The 15,791-nt window shown below is 45.6% G+C and overlaps 2 protein-coding genes across 2 annotated transcripts in view; one reads left to right on the forward strand and one right to left on the reverse strand.

Moving 5' to 3' along the window:
- Nucleotides 1-2,277: 2,277 nt before the first annotated feature.
- On the forward strand, nt 2,278-7,299 carry MAP1LC3B (microtubule-associated protein 1 light chain 3 beta; the record flags this gene model as incomplete). The annotated part of the gene is made up of 3 exons (XM_009890031.1): nt 2,278-2,355; nt 4,708-4,814; nt 6,930-7,299. Coding segments are annotated over 3 exons (360 nt in total), but the record flags the coding sequence as incomplete, so codon positions are not given.
- A 5,962-nt stretch (nt 7,300-13,261) lies between these two features.
- Nucleotides 13,262-15,791, reverse strand: part of ZCCHC14 (zinc finger, CCHC domain containing 14) — a 53,616-nt gene continuing 51,086 nt past the window's right edge. The window contains exons 13-14 of the mRNA XM_009890032.1: nt 15,259-15,791; nt 13,262-13,992 (exon numbers count right to left, since the gene is read on the reverse strand). Coding sequence (XP_009888334.1) covers nt 13,937-13,992; nt 15,259-15,791 — 589 coding nt within the window. The 3' untranslated portion in view covers nt 13,262-13,936. The remainder of the gene's footprint in view (nt 13,993-15,258) is intronic.

The following is a 15,791-nucleotide window of genomic DNA, read 5'->3' on the forward strand; positions in this document are numbered from 1 at the left end:
GCTTGGGGTGGGGAGATGGGCTCCCCACATCATCCATTATGGGCTGCAGAATTCCCAGGAGCCTGGAAACATCACCGAGCGTTGTGTGCCAGGAGCTGGGCCTGCCCGTCCCTCCCGACGGGTCTGCTCAGTGTCCGGCTTCGTCCGCGCTACTGACAGGAGAATTAAGCTCCAGTCGCAGTTTGGTACTTGGCGCAGTGTGAGGAATTCTCTACCCGGGGAGTTGCGAGTGGACTGAGATGTACGCCTCCCATCTCCGTTTAGTTATTGAAAACTAGCAAAGGCATCGAAAAGAGCTGTGTAATGATGGCTGGGGAAATGAGATTAGTCCCTTTCTAGAAGGAACAGCCTTGATAGAGCGGTGCCAACACTTCTTTCTGTTCTTAGGATGGGACCAAAGCAATCAGAGAGCTCAGTATCTGTTCATATGTGTTGGTGAGGTACGCTGAAATGCTCTGAGGGTAACAAGAACTGGCAGCGTAACCTATTTCTGCGTGAACTATAAAGTCCCGCACGTAAAATGGAATTGGTGGAAGTAATTAATCCAGATTTTCTTTTCCTTCTGCCTTTGGGTTAGAGTCAGGCTGCTTAAGAGATCTTCCTGGTGTGCCCACCCTTGTCGTTGCTGTTCTGTTAAACATAAGCTGTTCTCCGCATTGAAGTGGAGAGAATTTTGATCTAACAGAGTCCGTGTTTAAGCTGCCCCTTTTCTTGGAGTCTTCCAAAACTGTTGTTGACCCCGCTGCCTGTCAGCAGCCTCTGTTGCAGGTATTAAGTTCAGCTAGGATGGCAGCCAAGCAGTTGCCACTGCAACTAGTGTCGTCAGAGAACAGTGTTTATCTGTGGCTGACTGAAGCCTGATTTTGAACATGCCATGTACAATAATCTCAATGATTTGTCCGGTTTACGTTCTTTCTACTCCAGGGAGTTCTGCTGAATAACATTGCCGTGAACAAACCCATTTCTATTGAAAAGTTAGTCAAACCCCTCTGTGCTTGCTGGGTTGACGGCTGGTCTCATTCGCTCCCCGTATCTCTTGTGTTTCTGGTTAATCTTAAAAAGTATTTTAATTAGCTAGTATCTCTGCCCTTGAAGTGTTAATGTTGGTCTGTAAGAGCGTGGCTTGGGCTGTGAGATGTGAAGCAGGATGGCTTTCAGGTTCTAGGTCTCGCAGTCAGGTGAAGGCTTTGCATACTCCTTGCCTGAGTTCTGCTTGATTCACCTCCAGCTTAAAACTGTGATTCACGTGAGTTGCATTTCCTTACTGGGCTCATAAAAAGGTGCAGAGATGTATTTCACGCACGCAAACTTAATATGGACTAATGGAGAGCTGAGTGATGTTATTGCTGAGTGACGGGACAGGTAGTGTGTCCTGTGCATTAGCGTACCAGCAAGGAGTTGGGTTGACGGGTGCTGATCTAAGCTCTTCCTTTCCCGTGAGCAGCACCTCTCTCTGTTAAAGCTGTGATGCAACACTAAATCTTCTCTCTGAGAGGTGTTTATAAGATGGAGATGGCCTGGAAAGCCCTGGCCTGCTGAAAAGAGGAGGGGTTGGAGAGGTTAAAATTGAGTTCACTGAATCTGAAAGTAGGCAGGGTATAAGCAGATGCAACTGCCTCTAAAAGCAACTGTGCCTGTTTACTTTGGCTCGGATGTGTACTTCAGCCTGGTTTATAATATCTGTGCTATTAATATTTATGTCTGAGGGAGAGGTGAACTTTATTCTGAAAACTGGCACAGAGAGCGGTGAAATGTCTAGGTACACAAGAACCTACCAACAGCATCTGCAACAATGGGTGTGGCATAATCAAAATAGAAAACTGTAATTCGGTAACAGTAGGACGCACGGCGTAAGCTGATGCTGCCAGGCTTCGGCTAGTCTTAGGTCTCAAATAATTGTTGACAACTTCCTCTTCCGGGGTCTCGCAGAAATAGTACAGGATATTTAGGCATTAACTGGGGTGGTGTAATTTGATGCTGTAAATTTATGAGATTAAATCTCTGCTTTAGTGAGCAGAAAATTAGGGGGGTGGGTGGGAGCTATCTTCTTTAGCACTTTCTAGGAGTCCCAAGCAGTGCGCATGCAGTACTTGTCACCTTGGGTTAAAGAGCAAAGTATCATCTGTCAAAAGAGAGGTTTTACTTATGACAGTGCTGTCCTATCTGAAAACTGCTTTGCCTGAATTTGCTTTTGTGAGTTTTACTAACATGCAGTCCCTCTTTTTCAGGGGTGGAGAAATAAGGTAGTAACAGCATTGACTGTGGATGTTTGAACAGACTTTTTTTAAATCTTTTGCAGAGCAAAGAGTGGAAGATGTACGACTGATTCGAGATCAGCATCCAACTAAAATACCAGTAAGTCTGGTTGTTTTCACTTCGATTTCCAGTCTCATGTTCTTTTTGATAGAAACCTGTAAAAGAGCTGTCCTGATGAGACCAAATTACAGTCTGTCTGTTCAGGGTCTTTAAGCCTGGATTTCAGAAACCTTCTCAAACTAGTAACTGGCAGTCAGCATGGCAGAGCAAGGTGCTAGCTGGGGACTGGAGGAAATGGTGTTTCCTGTGTACTGAAGTTGCATGTTGTAACTTCAAAGAAAACCACACCCCGGCTGAGCTCTGAGATTCTCCTGAGTTCAGCTCTTCTCATCTACATGTTTTTCTTCTCCAAAAGAAGAGTCTGCAGAGACCATCCAAGAAAAATACACAGTAATGTAAAGACGGTTATGGCTTTCATCACCAATCTGTGCTGAGAAAGACAGAAATGTTTGCCTTCTGGGAAACAGGCCTTTGCTTGAGGTCTCCAGAAAGGCTGTTTGGCCCTCAACCCCCTCCACCTAGTGTTGGGCCACCTCAAAGCACTCTGGAAAGCAAAAGGCATGGATGATGATCTGTTACTGGTGGGCTTTTGTGAGATGGCTGTCACTGCAGTAAGCAATAAATGCAGCCATCCTTATGGGCATTTGGTGGAACAGGGAAGGTCTCAGGAGATCTTGGGGGCAGAAGAGAGACCTTAATGGGACACCTCAGCCTTTGGTGCTCAGTGGTGAGAGCTGGCGATCCCTGTGAGTGGAAATTATTCTGTGAACAAACTGCTTGCAAACTGTCTGTTATTTCCAGCGCAGGTTCATTAGCAGAAGCAGTTGTTGCCTCTGTGTCAAACAGAAACCAAAAGGTTTTCACTTTTCCTTTAGCTTTAAACTACTTCATTGCGAAGCTGTTGCTGCTCTTTCACTGTGCTGTTGGGCATGGGAACAAGTAATATTTTATAGCAGAGATTTTCTGACTTTTCGGGAACGTGCCGTTTTCCCCAAACGGCCCTTTCCAAACAAATCTGTTTCCTGACAGAAGATTGCTTTTTCGCCCACCTTTCACAGACCACTTAGCCGTAGTCCCCAAGCTCTGTGACCACAGATTGAAAGCCATTGATTTATAGCAAAGCCCTCATTTTAAGTCAGCCGTGAACATTATTACCAGCAAAAATTCAGAGGTACCTAAGCAAATTGCTGAAGGTGCAGTGATGCAAACTCACAACTATGGCAGAGGCCTGCTGGGATCCCTGGAGGCTCGCTGTGGTTGCCTGTCCATGTCCAGCTTGAGTCACTGCCTCGTTATTATCATTAGCAGCTCTGGATGAGATAAGATGGCAATGTCACGCTAGATGGTAAATTCCTCCTGTCCTGTCAACATCCTTCATTTTGCTGTTGGAAATATTATCTATTGGTTATGGTCTACCTTTTTAAAAATAATGTTTTTTTTTCCAGAATGAGCCAGCGTTTATTTAAACTGGTGTAAGGAAGTCTTTCTCTGATATAATTAAATTGGCTCAATATCACTTCACCTGTGCAACTTTTGAATATCAACACAGCCAGACCCCGTGAGCATGGAAGTGATCCAAGTGAATGGTGTCACGTAGCTACCGTTGATTTAAAAACAACAAAACACACATGGCTGTGGAAACTGGAGCACACGAATTCTGAGATCATTTCTTAAAAGCAGGAACTAAATACAGTTGCTGGGCAGGGTGCTACTTAAATTGGCAAATCTGCAATTTCCTTGTGAATTAAATAGTTACTACATAACAATCTTGACAGAATTACTGGTTCCTAAGCATGCTGCCTTGAGATTAAGGAGGAGGAAATTCTCTCCTTTGAGGCTTTATACCCTTCGAAAGTACCTTTCTCTTACGCATTAGAGTAACCATGGAAGGTGAATGGAATAGCATACTAATCTGGAGGTGTAGTTTTTAGAAAGAGATGGCCCAAAGCTGGAGAAATTCTAGTGAAAACTGGTTCAGTTTGCAGACTTAGGTAGCAGCCCAAGCCCCTGCTTAGCCACTGTAATGTGTTTGAGGGAAGCGTGCTTTATTTTTTCTTGAGTTTCCTTGTTGCTGGGTAGTTCGTTGCTAGATTAAATGATTCCAGCAAATGAACTGTTCTAAAACAGCACCGAAGCTGCGGATGTTTGCTGTTAAATCCCTGTTTGTTACCCCTTCGTACAGTGACTCTTGCAAACAGAACAAGAGGGGCATGCGAAGATAATTGTTCCTTTTCAGAAGATTCGAGATACTTCATTCACAAATGAAGGGAAACGGAGTTTACCGTAAATGCTTGTACTTCGCTGTGTGTAAAATGGGAAGGGGAGATGAGGGCAGCAGGCACCGTTTCTGCATTTCACATCTTCTGCTCCTTTCTGTGCGTTTCTTTTTAGGTGATCATTGAACGGTACAAGGGAGAGAAGCAGCTTCCAGTTTTGGATAAGACCAAGTTCCTGGTGCCAGATCATGTCAACATGAGCGAGCTAATCAAAATTATCAGGTAGTATGCTGTGTAAGCTGCATCAACCTAAGACTATGATTCTTTGTTAATTCCCCAGCTGGTGTATGCGTTTGGGAACTCTTTAAATGGAAAATTCGTCTAATGAGCGCTTGGTATCATCACTAGGACAAATTCACGAGAAGGTGCTTTTTCCTTTGGCTCTGCTGGGAAAAAGACTCTGAAAAGAGCTGAGCTGGTAGTCTGCTTTCAAGAGAAATAACTGGTTCCCAGAGATGTAGGAGGGAGTCTGGGGCTGTGAATCCCTGTCTAACATGGGTGCTTCTGGCCCAGGGCTCCGGCGCTTCCTGCTTGGCTATTTTAGGATGCCTTCTTGGTGTTCTGCCTGGGAGTCCCTCTCCGGAGTGCCTGCCTCTTCCCGCCCACTGGAGGGGGAGTTTGGGCTCGTAGCCAGAGCTCTGAGCTGTTGCTTAGGGTTGATGTTGGCATCCTTTGATCGTGAAACGAGGTTTTACTCAGTGACAGTGTTGAGGCTTAAAAAACACACGTTCAGACCACTGTCTTTTTGTTCCAGCTGTTTGCACAGACTGTGGCTTGAGTACTGCTCCGCTCTGGTGCTTGAGCTTTGCTTACAAGAAAAGGCAAAGGGGAAGTAGCCATGGATTGGAAGTTGTGTGGTCTAAAATCGTGGTCAGAAATTCTGCTAGAAGTGCATTTCTCCTGGCTTAATGTCAAGAAGGAATATCTGATTAGTAAGAGTTCTCAAGCGGTAAACTTGGAAGTTAGCAGCAAACCAGAATTTGCTTTTTGTTGGTCACAGTGTAGCAGAGAGCTGCTTCTTGGAGGCCACAAGCTGTAAAAACTGAGAGTTGTCCCGCGTGTCCAAACAATTCCCTGCCTCGGAGGCTTGTACAAAAACTGTCTGTCGCAAGCAAATCCCAGTTCTTCCTTGAGTAAGAAAGCAAGATAGGGTTTTGGAAGCAGGAACCAGATTGCTCAAGTCTTCCAGAATTTCTCATGAACTTTAAAGGCCCTGGGCAAAAAGGTTAACAGCAAGCTAAGGATTTCCCTCACCTTTTTCTTTGGCTTCATCGTTAATAGGTGACTTGGTACCAGCTGGACTTGGTCCTCAGCCAGCTCTTCTTGTGCTTAGCAAAGTCTGTCCATCCCAGCCCTCAGAGAGCCGCTGCCTTCTCTCAGCTGCTGTCTCTGGAGTGATTAGAGCTTGGTTTTGGAAGGGTCCCTTTCCAGGGCTGTGGCTGAGAGGCTAAATACATTCTTTTTTCCGGCTGCTGCTGCCCCTCAGCAGTGAGTAGAAGCGGTAGGAAGCTTCTGATCTGTTGCTCTTTCTTTCTTTGGTTGCACCTCCATGTATCTGAGTTCCTCTTGCTTACTTGGCTTATGAAGCAGTAAGAGAGTTCCTCTGTGCAAACCTGCTTTCCAGTAGGCAGTTTAGCGGAAATACCTATTTCCCCCCAACTGGAGCGAATGATCAAAGGGAAACGCCAAAGTTAGATGTTTACTCTGCTGTGCAGCCTATGAAGTCTGTCGCTCTCTGCCTTTCCCATGGTGCTTCTCCTGGGAGGGAGGAGAAGAGGGGGCAAGATGCTCCAAAGGTTAAACGCAGGCTGTTACAGAGCTGGTGACAAAGTGAGTTTAAAAGCTCCAGGGCCTTTGCATGGAAGCTCTGCCTGTCCTCCCTCCCCGTCTTCACACGGGTCTCTCAAGGTCAGCCTGGGTTTACGTTTCCAGCGAGAAGCTGTTGAGCGAAGCTGCAAGCCAAAGGTCCCGCAGGCCTCGCGTGTTTGCTGCTTGTACGGGGATGATGCCGCTGCCCCGGCATCGTTCTGGCAAGGAGTACCTCTTTCTTTTCACTTCAGTTTAATGCCCTTCTGAAGCGTAGCTTTTCCAGTGAAATGGGGGCTTCCGTCAGTAGGTGTATTTGACTGGAGTTAGCAGATGAATTTAATACAACTTCGAGGTGGGAAGCGAATGCCTTCTGCAGTGGCAGGGCTGCTTTGGGTGGGGACATCTTAACTGCTGTCAGTGGTGGAGGACTTTGTTTTGCCATCTGTCCTTTGTTAATGTGAGTGGAAATGCATTGTCATCACTGTCAAACTCCTTCCCCTCTCTGCTCCCCCGACCTCCCCCCAACAGGCGACGCCTGCAGCTGAACTCCAACCAGGCCTTCTTCCTCCTGGTGAACGGACACAGCATGGTGAGCGTTTCCACACCCATATCCGAGGTGTACGAGAGCGAGAAGGACGAGGATGGGTTCCTGTACATGGTGTACGCCTCTCAGGAGACTTTCGGAGTGCAATCTTCTGTCTAAGACACGCAAGCGGCTTCTAGCCTAGGATTTTGGTTTACCCTTGGCCATCACCCCCACTCTTCCCCACACACACCCCAGGGAAAGAAACGGATGTCACCTACGCTCTCAGTACCTTAGCATAGTCTTGCTTTAGCAGGTGTCTCATCTTACCTTGCCTTGTTTGTGACTATTAAACAGTACAGACGAGCACCTCCAGCTTTGAAACCTGCTGTAATATTCCACACAGGCACATTTACATTTCTGGACTTTATGAATGGAACCCAATTGTGCACGTGACAATTGCAAATAAAGGGACACTCGATTGACTTTAACAAGCAAACAGGCACCAGAGAGGAGCTAAAGTGTTTCGTGTGACAGTTTTCTGGAAAAATCTCCCTATGATTCCTTAAAGCTTTTTTTTTTTTTTTTTTTTTTTTTTTTTTTTTTTTAATGGGAAGGCTTCTCATGAGAGCAAATGTTTTAATGTTCCAAAGCGGAGCTTTGTCTTCTGCAGCAAAATGAGACTTGTGTCAGTGCTGCAGTGAGTTAAGGCAAGTGCTTGGGGTGAGCTGGGGGAGTACAACTCTTTTTTGTCTCTTGTTTTTTGTGGCACCGCCAACTTAGGAGTGGTGCCAGTTTCTGAAATACTCATACCAAACACTGCAGCTTTATTGTAGTTTTAGGAAGTGTTTAACTGTAAAATACACACCTGGACAGGTAACACTGAAATAAACTCCAGTCCGTTACGAATTTCCAATCCCTGTGTGTCCAGTGAAACACTGATGTTCATACGGGCTCGCTTCCAAAAGATGATTTCCCCCCTAGCCCGGAGGTTTGCCGTTCGCTTGCCCGGCACAGAGTCTGCTGGGAGAAGGTAGTGGAGGGACCCGCTGCCACTGCCAGTGCCCGGGGCTGTCCCGCTGCGCGCAGCCGGCCGCCGAGCGGGCTAGTGCAATCGGAGACATGAGCAGCGCCCGTGTCGCTGGTGCTCCGGGGAGCGCCGCCTGTCCTCCCCGTCTCCATCTGCTCGGCAGGGCGGGTGCCCTCGAGGCCTCCGACGCGAGCGGGCCAACGGCTTTGTTGGTGTGTACACACCTCCGTACCGAACATTGGACTGGGACGTGCCACTGGAATTACCAACCCACACTGCCTAACCAGTCTGTCACTTGTTTTGCATGTTACCACCGAGGGGGGGGCAGGGAGAACCGCTTTTAGAAGCAGCTCACGCCCAGGAGTTGCTGAGAGTTGACGAACAAATGCGCTTTTTTTTTTTTTTGCATCACTGAAGTCTCCTGCCGCTCGCATGGGGTTTGGAAGATCTCGGTGTTACTACTGTCCTGAGCAGGGAGGCAGCCTGTGCAGAGGAAAGGTATCTCGTAGGACCTGTGTTTTTCCTCTAGAGTCGTTGTCAAGTGAAGTGTAGCAGGATGAGATTACTCTTGTATATTACGTGTCTGTGAACTAACTACATCTGTTACTGGAAGCTAACTTACTATAACGGGGGGGGGAAAAGAAGCAATACTACTGCGTCTTGGCACTCTAGCTCAATAAGGTGTACAATTTGTACCTACCTACACCTCTTTGCATGCATCTCGTTCACAATGCTTACTTCCAATTTTTTATTGTTCTTTGTGTTTTTACTCCAAGGTAAACTTTTAAATGCAGCTTGTTCTATGTTTAGTTTTGTTCGTGTAAGAAATTGTTAAACTCATAACTGACAACCTTACTTGTAATTACGTGATTGACTGATATTCCTGTACAAATGTTGCTTTTTTAAAATTAATACAGTGCTGATATGGATGGATTACATCCCAACTTAATTTATGGCTTGCGTGGTTATTTCTAGACAGCTTTCTTAAATCAAATCTCTGTAGGGAAGGGCACGGAGGGGTCTGTTCCACCTGCTTTGGGACGCAGGAGGTGGTGAACTGGGTCCTGCTGACAGTGAGTCGTACTGAAACCTCCGATACTGATTGTCATTAAGAACTCTGAGAGGGAACCACCGCCCTCCAGGAGGAGGAATTTCAGGTGTAATCGCCCTGTAAAAGTTCTGCTTTGTAGATGGGTATGGACTGGGGCACACGGACGGGTTTCCACATCCCCATTTTGTTCCTCTTCCTGCTCGACCAACCTCTCCCTCAAGGCTTCAGGCTCCTGGTGCTCGAACCTGCTGGTCAGGAAGGACCCTGGGCACCGGCCACAAAAAGTTTCAGGATGCAGCTTCCCTGCTCATCCTCATCCTCCCACAATTCCCCCTTCCCTGGGAAATGGGGTCTGGGCTGGGGTGGGCAGCCGGAGCGGGGTAACAAACAGCAAGCGCAAATCCCTTCGGAGCCGGGAGCTGAGTTGGAGGAGAGGAGAGCGATCGCGAGCGCTGTAATAGAGCTGTGATTCATGCGCAGATGTCTGTGGGTGGAGAGACAACAAAAGTAATAAAGGGAATTAACCGGAGGAGAAAAAAAAAAAAAAAGTCCCTGGTTACTGCCAAGCTGGAGAAGCCCCCACGCAGATGAAGCCCCTTTAAATAAAAAAAAATAAATACAAAAGGATTCTGTTTAACTCTTTATTTTCCATACATTAAATTTACTCAGATAAAAACATTCTAAAAATGTACAATTTTACTTTTAACAAAGTATAATAAAACATAAAAATCCCAATACCAGAATACTTGACATTTACAATTCAAAATCAAATTAGCTGAATATTAAATATTTACAAAACTATTTAAAATATTTATAAAGTTACATGCACAATTTGTAATACTAGAATTGACCGAAGTAAAAGAAATGGCTCAAATGGGAGCAGGAGTTTCCTTCATTCCTAGTGGAAAGTTATGTCCAAGAGAAGCTGTTAATCTGCACTTGAAAACACACAGGATCTGCTTTCTGCTTCAGTACCAACACGTCTCTTGCTCACGTACGACAAATTTAAGAGAGCAAAGGGGTAGTTCCAAGGGTTTATTCCAAGAGACGGCGGTGGGCAGAGTTACCTCAACCAGCAAAAGCCGTCTCGACTCTCGCATGTGCTCCGCTACGTGGATTCCTGTCCAGATTTGCCCACATCCATCTCATTTTAGAGGTGTTCTAGACTACCCCGAATCCACAGCTCCGAGTGTCCGTGACCTCCAATAGACAGACAGACAGCTAACCCACACGGCGGGGAGGTTCGGATGACGTCATTTTTATTTTGGGGAGGAGTGTTGCTCTGCCGAATACCACCCACTACGTTTTAATTTTTGAGTACCTTCACCCTGAAGCTTGCCAGCGAGAAAGAGCACGAAACAGAATTTTGGGTAACGGTAAAGGTCTAGCGTTAGGCCGCTATTTACGGAAGTCTGGCGCTTAATTTGCCAAGGTTTAACGAACGTGGTATGAAAAAGTTTCACCAAAAGTGGAGTGTGACGTGTTATCTTAAGGAAAAGTACTGTGGAACACTCTGATCGATACCTCGCTTGCTAAAATGAGGCTTCCCTCTTGGCTCTCCTGCTGTTTAGCGTCGAGCCTGGCGTATTTATTAATGCTTAATTCGCAGACTGCCAGCGCGAGGAGGAGTTTGCTGGAAATTCCATCCTATTTCGAGCGTTTCCATCACCAACACTCCCAAATGGAAAACACTGCTGAAACTGCACCGCGCGTCGCTCACTCCCCCGAGGGACGACTCATCGCTAACTTCTCCGTGCCCCTGCAGAGGCATGACTTGGGATTCCCTTCCGTCTTACACTTAAAAATCATTTCTATTCCACAGTGAAATCCATTTTGAGAACTAATTCTTTTTATACTTTCAGGACAAAGATAGGAATAAATAGCATTCTTTGAAATCTCCATCTTTCAATGTATAAAAATAGCTTTTAAGAACTGTTTTTTTCAGCCAGTGAAGCTGGATCTACTATTCTAAAAGAAGCTGCCTTACTTTTCAGGGGGGAAAGATGGATTTGTGCCTTTTAAAAACAGAGTAAGGATTATTTTATGGAACTAAAGTGCTGTGTTTGGACTTACCAGCTTTGGTTGTTCTTGGTACAAAGCGCACAGAGTTCGCTAGCAGATCTGAAGACACGACTCGCTCTGATTTAGGGGAGGCTCTGCCATTGCTGCTGGCTCATCAATCATTTCTCTGTTACACTCGCGTTGCTTTAAGGTACTCAAGACTTCTGAGTTTGAACTTACTCTAAAACCAGACTTCACCATTTAAAAACGCTACTTAAAAGTACACATAAGCCACTTTAGGAAACATCAGCCTTAACTTTACACAAAGGAAACAATCCCAAAGAAAGCTCTGAAGAAAGGAATGAAACAGTTTGCTGGACAGAAGTTCAGTTTTACAGTCCTTTTGTTGCGGTTTCGACTCTGTGATGAATATTAGACGAGACTGTGTGCCCGGCCCTGGGCATTCAAACAAAATGCAACTGGTACAGAAAGGTTTGATTTTTTTTTTTTCTGTTGATTTTTGCTATTTTGAGAGGGTTTTTAACACTTGCATGTGTGTTGAAATACAGTTTATTTAAATACAATTCAGTTTTAAAATAGTGTTTAAAAAAAAGTGGAGAAAAAAAAAAAAAGTTAAAGTTTGGCTTTCAGCACATGTTCCAGGCCACTGGAGAGACCCTCAAAGCTGTGAATAGTAAACATCGTCACCGAAAACTGCACGTTTCCTTCAGCGTAATACAGTATGACAGATTGTTCCTACCATTGTCTCAAGCTCATTAAGGCAAAGTAAATTGCATTGTCAGTTTTCATCACTTTAGTGTTGTAGGTCTGAAGGTTGTTCATTAGAATACGGGTAACCTCCTTGGACATGGGCAGAGCGAACAGAAGCATGTCAGCAGCGTGTGTGCAATGCTGCGGGTACTGTCAGCTGGGCTGAAAATACACAAATCGCATTCTTTTTTTTTTTTTTTTTTCATTGCATAGGAATAAAAATCATCCTTTTTTTTTTTTTTTTGTTAAACCAACCGTTAGACAAATTTAGATTTTGGTTTCCACGAAGCCAAATGCGCTATGAGCTGCAGATCGCTCCCTGGACCGAGTTTGGTTTCTGGCCATCTCATCATCACCGTGCCATTTCTGGCCGTCTCATCGTCACCGTGCCTCTCCGGTGATGCTCCTTTACCCTGCCCGCTTCCCCGGCGAGGCTGCCGAGCGCCCGCTGAGAAAGCGGGACTGAAGGATGGCCCAGAATATTTCTTTCCTATGTACGTGGTCCAGGAAGGGCTTGACTATCAATCTGCTGCGTTACCCCTCACACTGATGTTCCATCGCTAAGGCCCCATCTCGGGGCAGCTCTGCACCACCACCACCACCACCACCATCAAACAGATTCGGGTACGACTGCCCTCACCTCCCAGCGAAAGTCAGCTGCGCCACTACAAAAGCTATTATTCATCCTGGTGCGGTTTAAACTGGTGTAAGAAATACCTCCAAGTGTAAACAAGGCTTCAGACTTTAAAGGTGTCTTCCAAATTACAGTTTGCAAATATCCCTATGTCAGACATTTGAAAGAGAAGGCCTCACCCATTTAATGCTGTCAAATTCCTCGGGTGAGCCACGAGGATCAGCATCTTCTTTCAACCAGACAGGACCAAACTATTTCAAATTAGCAGTTCGAGATTTGTTTGGCTTCCTCTCAAGTCCTAATTTAGATTTGTCACCCACAAATTATGTACGCTAAGTAGTTAACACCAAAGCTAGTCATCTACAATCTATTGCAACGAAGGAGGCTGACAATAAATCCTTCAAAGTCGTGATAATAATGAAGTTTACTACCTTTTACATGTTTGACTTCTACCACTTCTGAATCCTGTAGCAAAAGCCTTGGGGTAGGAGTCAAAGGGGTTTTTTTATATAAAGTAAAGCAAAAGCTTTAAAAACTCCGGTCGCGGGGTTTTTTTTTTTTTTTTTTTTTTTTTTTTTTAAGGATGGTTTAAAATTCATTTACAAAAGCAGAATAATAAGGTTTCTGTGAAAGAGACCTATATACAGTAACAGGACGTAAAGGTTGTTCTGTGTATTACAGGAAAATATCCTTGAAGCCTTTATGACTCTGGAGTCTCTGGGACTTGGACCCTTGGAAACTAAGTTTATTCCACTGCTGGGAACCCAGCACTATCTAGCAATAAGTGACAATGAAGCACAAGTTTGTTTCCAGAAGGAACCGAAACTGCCATGTGTGTTCTTTTGGAAGGGAATGGAGAGACTGACTTAAGATTTTTATTGTGTCGTTAAGTCCCGTAGCCTGCTGGTGCCAATTTTTTTAAAAGTTGGAACTTCTTTGCCTCTTGCACTGGTCTCAGAGTGACACTGTCTGCTAAAAGTGCAGAAAGCTTGAAGAGTTTTACATTCTTCTGTAGTGCAATCCTTAAAAATCCCAGAGATTAGTGCCTGATCACTTTTGAAAAAAAGTAGACATTTTACCTAGCCCAGGGGTGCCAAAGTCCTTCTGGCGAACGGCCACTCCTACCTTCAGCCTCCAGCTTCCACTTCAGAATGTAGCTGCCCTGGAGTTAGACGTTTCACCTTAGAAAGTCCACACGTGGCAACATTCTCCAGCAAAATAAAAGTACACTGTGGTTGTATTTGCAACAGAAAATGCAGCTGGCCAGCTCCACCGTCCATCCAGTACCCATCGGTCCTATGACACGTAGTCAGAAGTTCCAACGACGAGATCCAAGCTTGAATTTGGCAATCAAAAATGGGTTTGAGGCACCCCTAAGCTAGATTTTCTACCTAGTCTAATAAAGTAAAGCACCTTTGGATTAAAAAATACATTAAGCTTAACAGCAACTGGACGTCTCAGTTTTGTATTTCAATCTCCTTATATCTCCATGGCTTACAGTATTTTCTTGCCGGATGATAAAATATCAGTCTGTGGAGTCCAGACTTTCCGAGGGAGGAGCGTATTTCAGCCTGAACGTACCTGAGGGAAGAGGAAACAGAGGAATTAAACACCACCAACCTTTTCACACCCGTTACGTCTCAGAACTTTCTAAACCAACCCGCTGCTTATGGGGCAAGTAAGGCGGTATTACAGAGTACCACCAGCTTGCAGCGCCGCGGTGAAGCTGCAGAAGAGGCTGACAAGCATGTGTCTGCAGCTGGCAGAGATGAAAATCAAGGCATAGTTTCACACAGTAAAAGTCACTGGCTTAGATGTAGCTTTAGGGCTGGCAAAAATTTCTTTGGGATAGTTTAAACGGAAATTTAATTAATGAAAGGAAATCACGAAATTCAGCTTAAGCAGAATTACAGCAGACTACATTTCTGAAGTTTTCCTGAAATCACGAAATTCAGCTTAAAAAGACAGCAGACTACATTTCTGAAGTTTTCCGGATTAGTTAATTTATAGTGGTCAAATACTTCAGATCTTGTCTGCACTGTTTAAAAACATATACAGACATACACTATAGACAAGACAGAATGCAGTAATAAGACCTCAGTGCCGTTTGCTCCAGTCAAAAGTTTGTAAATTTGTAAGTCCACACCACATGCAAATTATCTCAACACAATATATCAATCAAAATAAAAAAGAAAAATGGGACTAGAAGGTGCTCTTGTTAACGTAATATTTCTCTCTGAGTTGTTTCCCTCCCGGAATTAAGGAGTTCAGCTCTCTCCTAGAGAAGCCCATGCTGTAGCCACGTAAGCAACATGCCCTGCAAAATAAGTACAGCAGCAAACACGGGACCTTCAAAAGCATTTGAACAGTAATTCTTAATTTAGGTTACTATTTTGGGGAGGAAGGGAAAGGGGGAACAGAGATGTCCGCAGACTTCCAGGGGAACTTGCCATTATCACCGATGATGACCTGGATGACAAGGTGCAAGCAGCAACAGCAAGTCCTCTGCGATCTGTGCGCAGAAGCTCCCTCCCTCCCGCAGCACGCGCCTCTCCCCTTCCCAGAAACCAGCACAAGCCCCGCGAAGCACCCGGGTCTGGCCCAGGGCCCTGCTTGGGCCCCATCCTCGTGTTGGGTCCGCACAGAAGTAAGTTCCAACTTCTGTAAATACAGCTCAAAAGCACCAGCTTTCAAGAACAAGATCTTTTTGTGCAAGTCAGAAATTCAAAGCTACGGCACTGCCATCAGACTCCCTCCAGCCCTCGGGTACGCAGCCCTTCCCGCCGGCTAAGAGCCACGCTCTGCGTGTGAGCCACGTCCCGCGTCAGTCCCTCCACCTGCTTTTACCTTGGCGATTGAAATCCATCGGAGGCTGTTTGCAGTCCTGAGCTCTGTGCCCACTGGCCCCGCAGTTGTAACAGGAGAGATTCCCATTTTTTTTGTGAGTGGAACCATTGCTGTTTCCCATCATTCCCTGTGCCTGATACACCCCTGCTGTCCCTGCCATAAAGTTCTGCATCGGCGGTACCGCAAACGTCGACTGCCCAGTCATTACGGAGTCCGGTGCTATACCGCTGTTGTAGGCGGTGTGGACCACGGGGAAAGTCGTGCTGCTGTTGTACTGCTGCGTGTTGATGTAGCCGTTACTACACAAAGGGTTGAAGGGCAGAAATGGAAAAGTAAACATTGAAGGGCCTGAAAACGGGTGCTGAAAATAGTTAGCGTAGCTGACGGTCATACCACTCGAACCACAGTTCCCGCTGCACCCACAGGAGCTGCACACCATGCAGCCGGGCGGCTGCGGTTGCTGCTGCTGGTGGTGATGGTGGTGATGGTTCTGGTTGGGTACTGGGATGCTCCCTGCGGATCCGCTGCTGCTG

This window comes from Charadrius vociferus, unplaced genomic scaffold, assembly GCF_000708025.1.
Source record: "Charadrius vociferus isolate BGI_N301 unplaced genomic scaffold, ASM70802v2 scaffold1028, whole genome shotgun sequence".
Classification (NCBI taxonomy): Eukaryota; Metazoa; Chordata; class Aves; order Charadriiformes; family Charadriidae; genus Charadrius; species Charadrius vociferus.